Source organism: Cnephaeus nilssonii (assembly GCF_951640355.1).
Source record: "Cnephaeus nilssonii genome assembly, chromosome: 20".
Taxonomy (NCBI): domain Eukaryota; kingdom Metazoa; phylum Chordata; class Mammalia; order Chiroptera; family Vespertilionidae; genus Cnephaeus; species Cnephaeus nilssonii.
The window spans coordinates 13,386,510-13,404,918 of record NC_137091.1 but is presented as its reverse complement, the minus strand read 5'-3'; the positions used below and the strand labels follow the sequence as shown (position 1 = coordinate 13,404,918).

The window sequence follows — 18,409 nt, the reverse complement described above, 5'->3', positions numbered from 1 at the left end:
TCCTGATATGCCAAGGTTGTAGGTCCAATCCCCTGTCAAGGCACAAGAAGAATCAACCTATGAATGTAGAATTAATTAAGTGAAACAACAAATTGACATTTCTCTCTCTGAAATTATTTTGTTGATCTGTTTACGTATTGCCCTCTTCCACAGGAGTGCAAGCCGCTCCCCCAAAGCCGGGTCTTTTCTGTCCGATATACTGCTGTATCCCGCCCCTACCAACATGCCCAGGCACAAGAGGAGCGCTGTGACTTATTGGAAGAAATGGACATTACAGTATTCAATCCCAGCTGTGTCTCGCTAGGACCTCACAGCGCACCCCCCGCCGCTGCGCCCATAAAGATGTGCGGCTTACTCCCCAGCGGCCTCTGAGGGGGCGCGCGCGGGGGCCTCTGGGAAGTGTAGTCCGCGCGCTCACCGGACCCCTGGGTTGCGGGAGCGAGACTCCGCGTGCGCAGGCGCACTTCCGGCTCTGCCCCGTCGCTGCGGCCATTGTCCAGCCCCGGGGCGGCTAAGGAGGCTTCGGGCCTCACCTCCGCACAGAAGAATTGGAGAGGACTGAACCTGAGGGGCGGCGAGAGGAGCCGGCCCAAACCTTGGGAGGGCCTGAGGTCACAAAGTCCGGAAACTCCAGGAGGCAGAGATTCCGAGTGTGCGGGTCGGAGCGGCACCTCCCACGAGTTTGGCGCTGGTCCGCGGGGCCGCGCCCACCATCCTGCGGGTGGGACTGGGTGTGGCCAGAAGAGGGTGTCCTCGATTCCGTAAGCGTTTAATTTGGGGGAGAGGGTGCTGCAGGCCCACGCGGGGCCCAGGCACCTCTCCACCCCTCTCCCGGGAGAAGTGTCTGAGGGGCGGAGGCGGGCACCGCGGGACGGGGTGGGGGTCGGTGGGTGCCGTGGGGTGAGTGGGCCCTTTCTTCTCTCCCCAGTCTCTGTCTGGGAACCGGGCCGGCGAGGCAAGAATGGCCCCGAGGCCTCCGACGGAGGCGCCCCAGGTGAGCTGCACGGACTTTTCTACCCCGGGAGTGTTTGGAGCAGTCATTGTTCTCCTTTGGAGACTTGGTTTCCTGGCCCGATCGCCCCCTCGGAGTCTCCCACCCCTGTGAGACCCGAGGTGTCCAGAGCTGGGGGAGCGGGTTTCCGTAAAGGGGGACTGTATTGGGGGTGGAGGGGACCAGGGCCGTGTGGTCTTCTGGGAGGAGGTAAGAGTGGATGTGTTGGAAGGTGTCAATGTTGAGATTCCTGAGTGCCAGGCCAATTCCTTGAACTCTTGTCAATAAGGAATGGGGGTGGGTGGGGGGGAGGGGTGGTGACCGGATAGGAAACTGTCCCGGAGGAAGTGACTGTCAGTGAGTGAAGGAGAGAGGAGCCAAGCTTCTGACCTAGGAAGGCTGGTCTGGATTTGCCGAGGAAGAGGCTGGAGATGGGCTTTCTTGGGCAAGGAGTGGAGGTGGGGGGATACACGGAGGACGTATCCCAGAGCTTTCCGTGTCTTTTTCTGCTTTAACAGATAAAATAGTGCACATCCCTAGATGTCTAGCCTTCGGTGTAATTAGTATGAAGCTGATTTATGAGGGAGAAGGCATTTTATAGAAGCATCACAACTCTGAGGTTGTCCATGGATTTACATAGAGTGTATCAGTGAAATATAACAAGGTCCAGATGGTATTTTAATCCACACTCTCTTTAGAATTAAGGAAAAATCATATTGTAATTGTTATGTGTGTGAGGCAAGATCAATCCAGATATACTTTTTTAGTTCGGAGAGGAAGGGAGAGGGAGAGAGAGAAACACATCAATGATGACAGAGAATCATTGATCCTACTGGGGATTGAGCCTGCAATCCAGGCATGTGCCCTATCCAGGAATCCATCCATGACCCCCTGGTTCATAAGTGGATGCTCAACCACTGAGCCATGCCTGCTGTGCTGGGTTGCCTTTTTTTGTGGGGAGCGCGGGGTGGAGGGCTGGGGAGGCCTTTTTAATGGTGAAAGTGGGTTTGTGTTCTGAGCAGTGAGTTTTAGGGACTGCTTTAAGCTTCATTTTTAAAAAATATATATTTTATTGATTTTTCACAGAGAGGAAGGGAGAGTGATAGAGAGTTAGAAACATCGATGAGAGAGAAATATCGATCAGCTGCCTCCTGCACACCCCCCACTGGGGATGTGCCCACAACCAAGGTACATGCCCTTGACCGGAATCGAACCTGGGACCTTTCAGTCCGCAGGCCGATGCTCTATCCACTGAGCCAAACCGGTTAGGGCTAAGCTTCATTTTTAAAGTTATGTTTCCCAAGCGCTCTGGTTCATTTGTACCGTTCTCATAGAATGGCCCGATAGCCCACCAAACTCAGGCTGAAGGACAGAATAGAGCAGTGAACCTACAACAGGGGCTTTTTAGGAGGGATTTCCCTTCATCATTGGTTCCCTTTCCCTGAGCATAGCCCTTGGGAATGCAAAAGATGAGTAATGGAGTCATGTGACAACTTATCCAGGAAATTAATTAGTGGGGGAGACAGCTCGTGCAGAAGTAGAGCCCGGGAGAGGTGGTGCCAAGCATTGTCGCAGAGGTCCAGAGGCTGCTGTGAGTGCAGAGGGGGAGCGGAAATTCTGCCTCTGGGAAAGTCAGTAGAGACGCCTTTGCATAGGAGCATAATCAAAGCGGGTGAAATTGAAGGGGGTGAGGGTAGAGCTGGTTGACTGTGGGTCAGGGGAGTTGGAAGGCAAAAAGATAAGGGACATTTTCATGAAACCGTTGTCCTCTGAGTCTGTGGGTGTAGGTTGTAGGCAATGGTTAGATGAGAATAGAAAGGAGTTTGGACTTTTTTATTTTGGCCTTTGTAACCCATTTATTCCTGTATGTACTCATTCAGCAGATAATCATTGAACCCTGTGATGTATTAAGACAGTTTTCTAGGTGGCTAGGATACATCAGTGAACAAAATTGATAAAGGTCTCTGCTTTTGTGGAGCTTACATCCTAGAAGGAGTAGACAGAAAAATTATATGATATCCTAGAAGGTGATGGTACCTCAGAAAAATAATTAAAAGTAGGAAAAGGTAAGGAGGATTGAGTGGGAGATGTCAGGGCTTGTGGTAGGATTGCAATTTTAAATAGGATGGTAAGCTTGATAAAGGTCTCTGCTTTTGTGGAGCGTCTGGGAAGGAGTTCTCCGGAAACACCCGGATGTGTGTCTGGTGTGTTCAGGGAGCAGCAAGGAGCCTAGTATATCTTGAGCCAATGTTTTTGAGCAGGGAACTAGTATAGTTTCTTATTACTTTTAAAAGATTGTTGTGAATAATGAAGTATAGGAGCAAGAGTTTGAAAGTCAGAGCTCTTTTAGGGGCGTGGCTAGCAAATACCTGAAGTGGTCCACAGTGGGAAGGGAATGGGAGCAGAGATGAGTGGGGGGGGATGCCCTGAAACTCCTATATATATGTAAACACTATGTATTTTCTTCCTTATATGTGTACTACATGTATAGTTAGGAATAAAAAAAAAAAGGTGTTTACCATTCTTAAAGTTGAAGCCACCAGAACAGTAAAAACTGGGGGAAGTTTTATAAGAAAAAAACTGCATGTGGATACCTGTACTTGTTCTACCTTGAGGGGAGGAAATGGAGAGGGACTGGGTCTGGTCTATTTTGATTCCAGATCCCAAGAGCTCTTTTTTTTTTTCTCTTCTCCAAGAGCTCTTACTGTTCATATGTCACATGGAGTGGTATGTTTACCATCCATCTCTACACTGGACTTTCAGTTCCCTTAGGGTAGGGCCTTGTAACTCCTCTCGTCCCTTACTACAAAGAACATAGGTGGTAAATGGGTGTTATATGAACAAACATTCATAACACTTAGCTCCAAGCAGCAGTTTTACACTTTCTGCATTTTCTGCTCCTTACATGGCAAAAATGATATTTTTTTCCAATTACAGTGACCCTAATTTTGGGGGGAAAAAAATAATTGGATGAAACAACATGACTTTCACAGTTTTAAGAAATTTTGTCTTAAAGACAATGTTAAAAAGACAAAACCTCTTTAAAACCTATTTCAAAAGTATGATTCTTTTCCTGACTTTTCTATGTCTTGTACTACCTTTTTTTTTAATCTTCACCTGAGATTATGCTTCCATTGACTTTTAACAGAGAGTGAGAGTGAGAGAGAGAAAGAAACATTGATCAGCTGCCTCCCAAACAAGCCTGCACCTGGGATCGAATCCACAATCTAAGCATGTGCCCTGACTGGGAATCAAACCACCACCCTCCAGTGTATGGAACAATGCTCCAATCAACCAAGCCACCCGGCCAGGGCTGTATTACTTTTATTTTATTAAAATATACCTTATTTAATATACCTTAAATGTATCATATAGACCATTTTTTAACAGCAACCAAAAAAAAGTCATTTATGTTATCTCTTCTTTAGCACCTCTATTTGTTGTGATGAATTTCCCTCTTTTTCTACCTGCGCATATTTTTCCCTTAAACATTTCCAATTACAATATTTTAAATTTCATATAGTTTTTATGTAGGGTTTTTTTTTAAGCACTTTTAATGGCTGTATTATATTGCTTTGCATGGACATACCAAAATTTGTTTAACCATTCCTCATAAGACATTTCGGTTGTTTCTAAAATTTTTACTATTATAAATAATACTCATTTCTATGTAAATCAATATTTTAAAATTATTAATGAGGTGGGGGTTTTTGGTTTGTTTTGGTACTAAGTCTTTGAAATCCAGTGTGTATTTTGCACTTACCACACATCTGATTTGGACTAGCCACATTGCAAGGCTCAGTAGCCACATGTGGCTAGTGATTTACTGTATTAGCGTAGATCTAGAATGTTATTGCCTGACTTAATGGCATTTTTGGCATGGGAGAATTTGAGCTAGATTTGAACGATGAAAAGGAGGGATTGTATATAGGAGACACTTTTTAGGCTCTTGGTGATTCCAGAGCATAAAGGAAAAAGGAAGAATCCAGGATGAGGTCCAGATTTCCCGTTGGGACACTGTAGATAGTGATGCTGTTAGCCTAAATAGGGCATTTGTGTATATGTGTAAAGGCTAACAGTGATTTTCTTCTCTCCACACTCAATTGATAGGTATGCTATTGATTTGCACCTTACCAAACTGTTACTGGTCTGAGTACTTGAGTGGAAACACTATATTCTATGCCAGTAAAATTAATGTGTTCTAATTGGGCAAACTAACCCAGTCTTTGGGTGGTGGTTTTTATAAATGAGATTATTTTTACACATTAACTGCCATTCTCTAGTTTTCAGTTTGGTAAAGTTTCCATTTTCTGAGTTATAGTTTGAGCTGATTTCTCCTCTAGAATTGGTATATGTTAGAGTTGGATGACTTTTTTTTTTTTTTTTTAATCACCTAGAACATGGTTAGAGAGAGCAAAAGCCGGTGGGGAGGGGGAGGGCGCAGGCACATGTCCTTTGGTGCACAGGACAACACTCAACCAGCTGAGCTATCTGACTGGGCTGGATGACTTTATATTAGCACATGTTATCCTTTCTGGAAGGGCCCTCTCTACCCTTCTGCTCTTAAAACTCTTACTTCTTGCTCTGGTCAGTGTGGCCTGAGACAAGGTCTTGACCCTCTAGGACAGTGGTTCTCAACCTTTCTAATGCCGCGACCCTTTAATACAGTTCCTCATGTTGTGGTGACCCCCAACCATAAAATTATTTTCATTGCTACTTCATAACTGTAATTTTGCTACTGTTAATGAATCGTAATGTAAATATCTGTGTTTTCTGATGGTCTTAGGCGACCCTGCTAGCGGTTCTCAACCTGTGGGTCGTGACCCACAGGTTGAGAACCGTTGCTGTAAGAGATGATTGTGGCATGGACTAGGGTGAGGATGGTAGGAATAGGGAAAAGTAGGGAGAAATTAAAGGTTTATAAACATGATCAAATTTGTGTTTTAGAGAAGGGCCTTCCACCACCTTCCACTGGGGATTGTGCCCACAATCCAGGCATGTGTCCTGACCAGAACCAAACCATGACCTTCCCAGTTCGTAGGTCGGCACTCAACCACTGAGCCACACCAGCCGGGCTCATTGGCATTTTTATTCTGACACAGTGCGTGTGGTCAAGTCAGACACCTAGTAAATACAAGTGTCATCTTACGTGGCACAGTCAGATCCCTGACCTGGTCAGAAAAATTTGCCACGTTTCAACCCTTCCCTATTCCTGTGGGGACACAGCCACAGGGATATGATGTGGAGACAGTGTTTGTATGAATGCAGTCATGCACTTCATTGAGCAGAGGGGCCACTCCTATTTCTCTAAAATTCAGATCTCTGCCATCTCCTTAAGGCTCAACTCAGGAAACAGATGTGTGGTATGGGTCAGGCACTTGCTAGACACTAGTGTTTTAGAGTTTAGAAACAAATTTATAGTAGCTGCCCTCATAATGCTCACCATCTAACTAAAAAAACAAGCATTCGAATAATTGTGTGTGTGCCAGGGGGCTTAAAGGACACAATACAGTGATTGACCCTCCAGTGGGGGATCAGAAGGTTTCAGTGAAAATCTGCTAACCAATACTTAAAGTGTAAAGTGGAATTAGCAAGGGAAAAACTGCTGGGAGGGTGGGGAGAGAATGGTATTTCCCAGGAACGAAAAAACACCAGTTCAGCTGTGGCCAAGCACATGGACTAAGGCAGAAACCTCCAAGTAACCTTCCCTCGCAGCTCCAGAGAATTTAGGCTCTGCTTTCAACATCTAATTGTCTTTACCATAGTTTATTGTATTCTTCTTGAGATAGAAATCTAACCAGGACCAAAGGAGAAATTTCAAATAGGGCATGGTGACAGATGTCTCGTGGCTTAACAAGGCCTAGCAAGGCAAGCAAAAATCAACCCACAAGCATCAGAACTAACCATTGAGAGTCATGGAGGACCTTCAGCTACCCTTGTTTCATTGGGGAGGTGAGGAGAAAGTGATCGGAATGGAATAAGACCTTTGACCTAGCAATTCCAATCCAATTCTAGCTAGCTATCCTAGAGAAGTTCTAGCATAATTGCACCAACAGTATTTAATGCAGTAATGTTTGCAGTAGCAAAATATTATAAATAATCCAAATGTCTATTAACAGGATCTTGTTCATTTATTCATTCTCAGGGTATTTGTCAAGGTATAAAACTGGTGAAGACAGATAAAGTTCTCATGGAGCTCATAGTGGGGGAGACAGACAAGCTAACAAGTAAGCAATCTCAGATAGTGGTTAGAAGTACAAGTATCCTTTTAATCTATTTGGTTCCTGAGTTAAGGTGGCAGGAATTTGGACAGTGAGAGATAATTGTGTCAGGAAGAAACTGAAACATGGTAATATGATGGAGAGTAAATTAAAGGAAGGTGCTGAGACAGCTTTTCTGAAGAGGTGATGCTAGAGATAAGACTGAAATGACTAGTAGTAACTAGTTGTCAACCATGTAGAGATTCTAGGGGGAGAGAGAGTAACAAGCATAAAGGCCCAGGTGGGAACAAACTTGAAGTATTCAAGGAGCAACAAGTTCAGCATGGCTAGAGCCCAGGGAGTGGCGGAGGGTTTGAATTTTATCCTTAATACAATAGGTGCTGTTGGCTTTAGGTAATGGGAATATTATGATACTATGGAGTCTATGAAGTAATTCAGAGGGTTAAGGTGAAGTTATATGTATTGCTATGGGAAGATCTCTAAGATCTCTAACTATTACATAGTTAATTGTAAAAATAAGTTGTAGAACACTATGGTATTTCACAAAACAAGACACTGTGTATAAGAAACATGGAATAGGGGCCCTTTAAGTGTATGCACCGAACTGTTAACAGTGGTTATTTCTAGGGTTTAAATTAGGATTGGCGATGGGGACGAAGGAGGGCTGCCACTGCCACTTTCTACTTCACACCATGTTTGGATTTTGTAACAAAAGACGTACACGGGCCGGGAGGTTCCTGAGTGTATAAAAGGCTTGGCTTTGAAGGGAAATACAACAGAAGCTAAGAATTGCAGGACATACTGCTCCTCATGACTTTCTGGCCTGAATGTTAGATTTCTTTATATAAGTATGTAAACAACTACTATATGTAACTGAACATTGTCCCCTCAGGATATTAGATGTATGATCATCGTTTCTAATAGACTCTACAGTATGTTCCCAGTATTGCTATGAGAATGTTTGTGTGGTTGATCCTACTTGAGCAGGAATGTGATCCTACAGGAATCAGTGACATTCAAGGATGTAGCTGTGGACTTCACCCAGGAAGAATGGCACCACGTGGCCCCTGCTCAGAGGCGCTTGTACAGGGATGTGATGCTGGAGAACTACAGCAACCTGGTTTCTCTTGGTAAGGACCACATCTCAATGTCTTGCCCATGGTGGGTCTTTTCTTTCTCAGTTACTGTGGTTGTGGAGCTCTGTGACTGTAGCTTGGGTGTGGGTGTTCAGGGTCAGAGCTTGTTCATCTTTTTGGGACCCAGCCTTATGGGTTTCTGAGCCTGCTCTTTAGGTAAAAGGTCTTTGTTTTGCAGAACTGGGAGTAGGCCATTTGATTGCATAACTCCTCAAGTTGCCCGTTTTCTTTTCCTTCAGAGTTCATGAGGATCAAGGACTACTACTGACTTGTAGGAGGCTTCTTTGTCCACTTGCACAAACAAACAAATCTTATGTTTTTACCCATGAGCAGGATATCAAGTTTCCAAGCCAGAGGTGATCTTCAAATTGGAGCAAGGAGAAGAGCCATGGCTATCAGAGGGAGAAATCCAAAGATCTGTCTGTCCAGGTAAATGAGTGAGGATCAAGCATGTAGGAATCAGTGCAGACAGTGTCATAGCTGAGGGAGTGGGGAGCATTTTCAGATTGCTGTCCTGGGAGCTCATAGAAGGGCAGAGGAGGCTGAGCCATCATGACACCTCTGTGTATCTCCCTTCTCCAATCGGTGCTTCTGCTGCTGGTCGGTCTTAGAGGAAAAGATACCACTTTGTTCTTCCCTTAGTATACCATTTCTCCTATCCTATAACCCTACTTTCTGGATTATTTCTCCTCTGGTATCCTCAGTCTCCCATCATTATTTAGCGATCCCTTTTCTTCCTCACTCAGACATAATTGAACTTCCATGTCTCCTTCTTGTTTTGTCTTACTGCTCTCACTCTCAGCTGCCCAGACTTGTAGGAAATATCCACAGCCTTGATTCTTCCTCCCTTCAGAACTTGTTTTTAGACTTCTTTCCCTCACTACACCTGTCTAGGGAGGAACATGGTCTTCCATCCATTCTATGATCATGTTGATTTGATTCATTGCCTCTATCCACAGTTCCTAGAATATCATTCTCTCCTGGTCTCCCACCTTGATATGTGCTTCTTGGCTTTAGGTCTTTGGCTTTTCTTGCTTTTCCTTCTAAGCAAATATGCCTTTAGGACTCTGTCCTCCAGGCTCCTCCCCCTTCTTTGTTACAAAAAGGGTGCCTGCCTTCTGGTGGTTGCAGCTCTTTATTTATGCTATAGACTCAAAAATCATCCTTGCTTGTACCCTGGTCACTTATTCCTTTTCACAGAACACTTTCACTCGGAAGTCCCACTCAGTTCTTATTAAAGTATAAAATCAAAATCATCTTGCCCATCACTCCTTTCTACCCTGGCCTGTTAGAAACTTTTAGTATTTCTAATCTCTCAGACCAGACACCATAGTCAGTTTAGTCTTTTTCTTTCAATCCAGGTTATTTTCCTTCTTTGAGAAGTTACCTTAGATTTTCCTGCCTTTAACTTCCGCTGGTGTCATCTTCAACCAAGTCCCAGGCTTAGATTACTATAATTTCCAGTTAAAATTGCTCCCTCCGTCTTTTTTTATAATCCATATTAGATTTTTTTTATTGATTTCAGAGAAGGAGAGGGAGAGAGAGATAGAAACATCAATGATGAGAGAGAATCATTGATATGTTGCCTCCTGCACACACTGCCCACTGGGGATTGAGCCCACAACCCGGGCATGTGCCCTTGACCAGAATCGAACCGGGGACCCTTCATTCCCCAGGCCGATGCTCTATCCTCTGAGCCAAACCAGCTAGGGCCCATATTGGATTTTTAAAATCATAGCTTTATTGAGATATAATTCATAAAACATAAAATTCACCCTTTTAAAGTGTACACTTCAATGGTTTTTGGATATATACAGAGTTGTGCAACCATCACCACTATGCAATTATAGAACATGTTCAACACCCCAAAAGAAACCCTGCACCTATTAGCAGTCACTTTCTATTTCCCATACCCCAGCTCCTGGCAACCATTAATCTACTTTTTCTCTCTATGGATTTGCCTATGCTGGGTATTTTCTGTAAATGGAATCATATAATATGTAGCCCTTTGTGACTAGCTTCTTTCACTTAGCATGTTTTTAGGGTTCATCTAACATGTTTTACTTCATTTCTTGGTATTCATTCCTTTGTATTTATTCCATTGTATGCATATACCACATTTTGTTTATTAATTACTTGATGGACCATATTGGATATTTTAATGCTTTATCTTCATAAACCACACACCTCTGAAAAAAACTTGCTGTTACTCCCTATATCTCATTATAGAAAACAAACTCCCATGATTTAAATGTCTGCATCAAACCTTCCAGTATGATCTTTCTATTCCTGCCCAAGCAACCTTCACTTAGGTTGGACTTCTTTTTTTTTTTAAATATATTTTATTGATTTTTTACAGAGAGGAAGGGAGAGGGATAGAGAGCTAGAAACATTGATGGTAGAGAAACATCCATCAGCTGCCTCCCGCACACCTCCCACCGGGGATGTGACCACAACCAAGGTACATGCCGTTGACCGGAATCGAACCTGGGACCCTTCAGTCCGCAGGCCAGTGCTCTATCCACTGAGCCAAACCAGTTAGGGCAGGATGGACTTCTTTTTAATGTTCTTTGTAAGTAGCATATACTTTCCCTCATTAGATAATGCTTTCTGCCTGTCCAAAACCATCTATTCTTTTAAGTTCAAGGTCTATCTAATTCATGAAACCTGATGCATACTAACGTATTTACTTCTTCCTTCCCTGATTACAGATAACATTTATATCATCTCTACCACACAAATTCAGAAGTAATAATATACCACCCAATGATTTTTTTCTTTGTGTTTTTTTTTTTCTTTCTTTTTAATTGTCAAAAGATCGAGTCTTATTTTTGTTCTTAGATTTCAGGCTACTAGAGAGTCTGTTTTTATTTCTATATATTCTATCTGTGGTGCAAAGCATGTCAGCAGGCAGTTAGAAATTACTTGATTGATTGTTATGAAAACTGGCTTGGGAGAGAATTTTATTATTCACTTATTTCAACAAATATTTCTTGAATTGTTCCACTGAGAATTATTCTAAAAGAAATACAAAGCATTCCCTGTCCTTAGAAATTTAGAATTGAGTCTTGTTGCAGGGTAAGGAATTTTGGGGTTCAGGGCCCCTTAGTTGCTATGTTATTCCCTCCTAACATTTTATTTAGAAAACTTTCAATTATTTGAAAAATTGAAGAAATTATACAATGAACACCAATCGTATAGTTAACATTTTATTATATTTGCTTTATCACATACCTCTTCATCTATCAATTTATCTTTTTTGTTTGTTTTTTACAGAGAGGAAGGGAGAGGGAGAGAGAGTTAGAAACATTGATGAGAGAGAAACATCGATCAGCTGCCTCCTGCTGGGGATGTGCCCACAACCAAGGTACATGCCCTTGACTGGAATCGAACCTGGGACCTTTCAGTCCACAGGCCGACGCTCTATCCATTGAGCCAAACCGGTTAGGGCTGTCAATTTATCTTTTATGTATTTCCAAGTAAGTTGCAGATGAGTATATTTCATTCCTACATTTTTTCATGTGCATATCATTAACTAGATCTCAATATTTGTTAATGGTTTTTAGAGATCAATTTATTAGGCAGATTAAAATAAATCTTTTTTGGTTAAGCAAGGTGACTAATGTAGAATCAGAGCTCAAATAGACAAAAACCACACCCCAGTTGTAAGGGCAAGAATGATTTGCCTCCTGAAATATTTTTCTCAGTGTGTGACATCTAGCCCTTGATCTCCAAGTGTATGAAAGAATCATTTCTATTAGATCACTGGCTGCAGATTTTTCACTTCAGGGTTTGACTATCTGGAGCCTCAGAGATGACATTTAAAGAAATTATAAAATAGATATATTAAAGAGATAGATTCTATAGTGGTTTGTAAAATGGACAGGAGGCATAGAGAGCAGATAAGATCCTGCAAGATGGACTGTGATCCTTTTTTCTTTGTATCTATGCCTAACACTCTCTTAATCACTTATCTCCTTACTCCCTAATCAGCCTTACTTAATCACTTATCTCTTTACTCTCTCCTAGCTGGGCTTCCTAGTTCTGAACTTATCATTCACTCTGGATCTGCAATCTGTATTATCATATCTCTTCACTCTTCCTTTCCTCCATTTTGGGTATTTTCCCCAAGCCACACAGCTGATTTCAAAACAGAGTCATGTATAATTTGAATCTCATTTCCTCATTCCTACTGTAGCAGTTTGTCTCAACAGGGGGGAATAGGGGACTTTTGCACTTTGGATTTCTTTCAGACTGGAAGACCAGGCCTGTGGCCAAATCATCAAATCTACAGCAGACCATATCTGAAGTAACCCTTCACACAGATGATCTCTCACGTGCCACGTTAGAAGATGTGAGTAATCAGTTAGAGAGGCACCAGGAAAACTGGAAGAGGTATCTGGGGCCTGATGTATCCACCCAGAAGAAAATAGTCACACCAGAGAAAACCTTTGAGCATAATAAATTTGGTGAAAACTCTAGATTGAACACAGACCTGGTCACACAACTGAATATTCCTTCAAGGTCTAGTGAATGTGATACGCTTGGAATCAATTTGGGACATAATTCAGACTTACTTAATCAGAATAATATCCTTGTAAAAAAGAAACCTTATAAATGTAATAAATGTAGAAAAGCTTTTATTCATAGGTCATCACTTACTAAACATGAGAAAACTCATAAAGGAGAGGGAGCTTTTCCCAATGGTACAGATCAGGGAATTTACGCTGGAAAGAAACACCATGAATGTACTGACTGTGGAAAAACCTTCCTCTGGAAGACACAGCTTACTGAGCATCAGAGAATTCACACAGGGGAGAAACCCTTTGAATGTAATGTGTGTGGGAAGGCCTTCAGGCATAGTTCGTCCCTTGGTCAGCATGAGAATGCACATACCGGAGAGAAGCCCTATCAGTGTAGTCTCTGTGGGAAAGCCTTTCAGCGCAGCTCCTCCCTGGTTCAACACCAGAGAATTCACACTGGAGAGAAACCCTATCGATGTAACTTATGTGGAAGGTCTTTTAGGCATGGCACGTCCCTCACTCAGCATGAGGTCACACATAGTGGAGAGAAACCCTTTCAATGTAAGGAATGTGGGAAAGCCTTTAGTAGATGTTCTTCCCTTGTCCAGCATGAGAGGACTCATACTGGAGAAAAACCTTTTGAATGTAGCATATGTGGGAGGGCTTTTGGTCAGAGCCCATCCCTTTATAAACATATGAGGATTCATAAGAGAGGGAAACCTTACCAAAGCAATAACTACGGCATAGACTTCAAGCACAGCTCATCTCTTACTCAAGATGAAAGCACTCTGACTGAAGTGAAATCCTACCATTGTAATGACTGTGGGGAAGACTTCAGTCATTTTACAGACTTTTCTGACCATCAGAAGATCCATACTGGAGAAAACCCCTATGATTGTGAGCAGACCTTTAGTCAACAATCTATTTCTCATCCTGGAGAGAAACCCTATCAGTGTAATGTATGTGGGAAAGCTTTCAAAAGGAGTACAAGTTTCATAGAGCATCACAGAATTCATACTGGAGAAAAACCCTATGAATGTAATGAATGTGGAGAAGCCTTCAGTCGACGCTCATCACTTACTCAACATGAGAGAACCCACACAGGAGAGAAACCCTATGAATGTATTGACTGTGGGAAAGCCTTCAGTCAGAGTTCATCCCTCATTCAGCATGAGAGAACTCATACTGGAGAAAAACCCTATGAATGTAATGAATGTGGGCGAGCCTTCCGAAAGAAAACCAATCTGCATGATCATCAGAGAATTCATACTGGAGAAAAACCCTACACTTGCAAGGAATGTGGGAAAAACTTTAGTCGCAGCTCAGCTCTCACTAAACACCAGAGAATTCATATGCGAAATAAACTCTAAGAACCCTGGAATTTTTAAAACGTGCAGAAAGCTTTAGCTAAAATATTATTCATACTCAAGTGTCAAAGGATTCTTGCTGGATAAAAAGTTTGAGAATGTCACAAATTATGTGTATTTGTTGTGTGCAGAGAAAACTTTGCTAGTAGACAATTTTTTTCAATAAATAAAAGACACATTCTTAGATCTGGTTACGAACTTTTATAAAAATAACTACAAACATAATACATATCCTGTTGGAGATGCTATGCCTATATATTGAACTTCATAAAACTTTTTAACATATATGTGCAGGAGATTACAAACTTTCAACAATTTGACTTGCAACTGTTACTGTTTACAGCCTTTTTTATAGATAACATTCCTGCATTAATGACCAAAACCCAATTTAAAAATTGCTTGACAACTGCATTCAATTGCAGCTCTCATATTGAATGCACCATGGAAACCAATTCCACCTCCAGAAATTCACCATTCAAAGAATTAGATCAGCGGTCCAGCTACTTCATTGTACAGATGAAGAAACTGAAAACCAAAGATGTGAAATGGTTTGCACAGTATGCTGCAGCTTATGATGGTAAAACTGGTGTAGGATGTAGGTCTCCTGGCTCTTTGGCCCCAGGGTCTTGACACTGAAAAGCTAATTTGGAATTCAGAGGGCTTTTTAAATAAATTTTAAGTCACATGCACAAACATTTAATGAGCACTTAAGAATTCATAAAAGCATAAGAGGCAGCAAAACATATTTAAATTTGTCACAAACTTATTTAAAGCAACTCGTTAGAAGCTTACAAACCAACATGTTAACAGAAACTGTAAATGGTTGAACTACTGGTGACTTCCATTTCCCAAGTATCATAATTACACTTTCAACTAACATGTCAGTTTTATAGAACTATTAAGTCCTCTACTCTGCACTGCCCCAAGCTTCCTATATTGGATCAATGAGAAAACAACACAAAACTAAGACAAGAATTTTCCCCCAAATTTGTGGACAAGTATAAATTCAGGTACCTCTTGCCATAAAATTTGCCTTTAACATATGTGCCAAGGAAATATTTCACCATAAAAAAAAAATAACTTTTTTAAGCTTGGTGGTGCTTTTCCATCAGTAAAGCCTGAGCTAAGTTTCAGTAGCCCACTCAAATCCTTAGTGTCCCTTAGGGGAATTCATAGGCTATCCTAAAGGAATTTCAAGCTTTGTTGGTTCATTGGCACTAACAGTGCAGATAAATTTAGGAGCAATTGTGGACATTGACCCCTTTCATACAAGAGCATCTCTTCTCTAAGATAAAGCCAATTTTCCCACCTTGATGAGTCACTGAGAGGAGTGATATGAGTGGTGTTAATGGTAAAATCTTTCCTTCTGGCTTTCTTGCATGCCAAGTAACAGGATCCATCATCCTTGTCTCATCCTGGATAACACGAGGCAGCTCCCAAATATTCTTCATAGTTCTTTGCAGGAAAATGTGCCTGTGGGTTGAAATATGGCATGTCTAGCCCATTGTCTATCACATATGGAGCAAGATGGGATATTCCCTAGCAGATATGCCCTTTTAAGACATTAAAACATGCCTTGTTTATGATACTCCATGATGAGTGCACACACAGTGCCAAAGTCATGGTTGTATTGTCTCTCATACATAGTTTGACAATATGTAATTATACTCAAACCTTCCCCTTTGATTGGCCAAGATGCCTAACAGGAACTCATTTTGCTGCTGATTGTTTGGGGATCCCCATAGTGGACTATTTGTAAGAATGGCATGAATTGTAACTAATTGAGTGCTACTCTACTGTTAAGAAGTTTATAAAGACTTTAGATCTAGTAGACCCAAAGGAGACCACTGGTTTGTGTGTGGAGCCTGGCCTAGATCCAACCAATCTCTGAATCTCGGCACATCTTCATTGACAGGGAGGGAGCCAAGGATATGTGTGTGGCTAACAGAGCAGAGGATTCCACAGTCCCAGCATCTATGCACCATGCACTTATGACCAACTAGCTTTCTAGGCCACATGAAATGCATCCCTGTGACATCATTGTGTCATTTCAATAAATAGCCTTCTTAGTTGAATGGGAGTCAGTTTGTCTTTCAATTTTCAGAAGTTGACTAAGAAAAGAGTGCATATCAAGGAGGAGGGATTAACTGCTAAACTCTTCACAGCCCGGTGAGTTAATAACAGCTACCATTTATTGAATGCTTGCTACTTGAAAGACATTGTGGCAAGTACTTTATAGCCATCATTTCAGTTAATTCTTAACAACTTCCCATTCTAGGTCTTGTGGTAACTATTGTCTGTCTGCCCAGCTTTTTTCCTCTCTTTTCTTGTAACAACCCCTGCTGTACTGATCACATGAATACAAATCAGGACATGCGTGGGGCTTGGTGATAGTTTTAAGGAAAAGCATGTGTCTAGTTGAGCCAATATCAGAGTCCTTTGCCAGGATTTTTTCACAATAGAGTTAACAGGAATTTTAATTTTGGGTTGCCAGGCTGGGAAGGTGAAGGCTAGAGCTGCCTGGAGCCCAATTCCCTACCAGAGAGGGGAGGTCTCTTGTGGGAGAGGGTGCCACTGACATGATGGTGTTCTCTTTACTAATCCCTGAAGTCTTTGGACCTGGCTCAATTTCTGAAGCACTTTGTAAGATTCAGTGGGCTCCCCACTATCAGTTTCAGTGATTCTCCCTTTTTGACTAAAGTCTAATCTGTTAGACTCCATTTCTTCTTCTTTTTTTAAAATATATTTTTATTGGTTTCAGAGAGAAAAACATCAATGATTAGAGAGAATCTTTGATGAGCTGCCTCCTGCATGCCCCCCTTCAGGGCAAACCAGCTGGCCCCCACCCGTGCACCAGGCCTCTATCCTATCTAATAAAAGAATAATATACAGATTGATCATCACTGCAACACACAATATAGCTGCCCCCATGTGGTCAAAGATCCTGCCCCCATGTGGACACAAGATGGCCAGCAGGAGAGGGCAGTTGAGAGGGACCAGGCTTGCAAGGGAGGGCAGTTGGAGGTGATCAACCCTGCAGGAAAGGGCAGTTAGGGGTGACCAGGCTGGCAGAGGAGGGAAGTTGGGGGCAAACAGGCTAGCAGGGGAGCAGTTAAGCATCAACCAGGCTGGCAGCAGAGTGGTTAGGGGGTGATCAGGCTGGCAGGCAGAAGCAGTTAGGGGCAATCAGGAAGGCAGGCAGGCAAGCAGTTGGGAGCCAGCAGTCCTGGATTGTGAGAGGGATGTCCGACTGCCCGTTTAGGCCCGATCCCACCTAAACGGGCAGTTGGACATCCCTCCAGGAGTCCCAGATTGGAGAGGGTACAGGCTGGGCTGAGGGACAACCCCCTGCCGTGCACGAATTTCATGCACCGGGCTTATAGTTTTATAATAATGACATTGAGTACTTTTATCTTTTTAAGCACTCACACTTTTTTTTTTTTTTACAGAATCTTTTATGTTAATTTTTAACATATCCAGAATGAGAATGAGATAAAATATCCAAAGTGAGATTGTTAGGTCAGCATATAGCGGTTAGTATAACCAGATGGTGTGAGATTCATACAAGAATAAACTAAATGTGATAGCCCAGGAGTAATCATCTCAAAATTGCAAACAGGATCCAAAAGAAAAACCAGCCTCCCAATCCTGGGGAAGGTCCCAGGGTAGGCCTCTCCCCCAGAGCACCTAACACACCTCTGCCTATGTGGGAAGATAAGAAAAACACGTCTGCAGTTTGTATGCATATTGATGGTGGTCGTGTTCAGTTCTTCATAGCTGCTAAACTAGTTAATTCTTACTCATCTTAAAAATGCAAATGTAGCTGGCTGCCCTATTTCAACTAAATTGATGTCTCTTAAATTTTCAGAGATAACTGTTAATGTCCATCATGCTACCACAATTTGTGTGTGTGATTATTTGCTGTTCTTCCTCCACCTTGCACTAGATTATGAGTTCCAGGATGGCTGAGTCCACATCTATTTTGCTAACTTTTTGTTTCCCTACTTATTACAAGTATAGTGCTAGGGACACAGTAAGTACTTAATATAGTCTTGTTAAGTGAGCAATGAAATAGAGATTTGTTGGTAGGCAGAGAAGACTGGTTTATAAGTAAAAAGATTCTCAATCTTGAAATCAGAATATTGCAAAAGAAAGCAGTAAGATACTATTT

At 42.2% G+C, this 18,409-nt stretch overlaps 1 protein-coding gene across 6 annotated transcripts in view; it reads left to right on the top strand.

Annotated features, from left to right (window-relative positions):
* Window positions 1–17,142, top strand: part of ZFP90 (ZFP90 zinc finger protein) — an 87,940-nt gene extending 70,798 nt beyond the window's left edge. For 2 of the 6 annotated variants that reach the window (XM_079759610.1, XM_079759611.1), the window contains 5 exons: window positions 154–721; window positions 929–994; window positions 8,216–8,342; window positions 8,682–8,777; window positions 12,602–17,141. In XM_079759610.1, the coding sequence (XP_079615736.1) occupies window positions 962–994; window positions 8,216–8,342; window positions 8,682–8,777; window positions 12,602–14,241 (1,896 nt within the window). In that variant the 5' untranslated portion in view covers window positions 154–721; window positions 929–961 and the 3' untranslated portion in view covers window positions 14,242–17,141. Of the gene's footprint in view, window positions 1–153; window positions 762–928; window positions 995–8,215; window positions 8,343–8,681; window positions 8,778–12,601 lie in introns of those variants that run through there. The other 4 variants (XM_079759614.1, XM_079759613.1, XM_079759612.1 and 1 more) reach the window with 4 other exon arrangements.
* The last annotated feature ends 1,267 nt before the right edge of the window (window positions 17,143–18,409 follow it).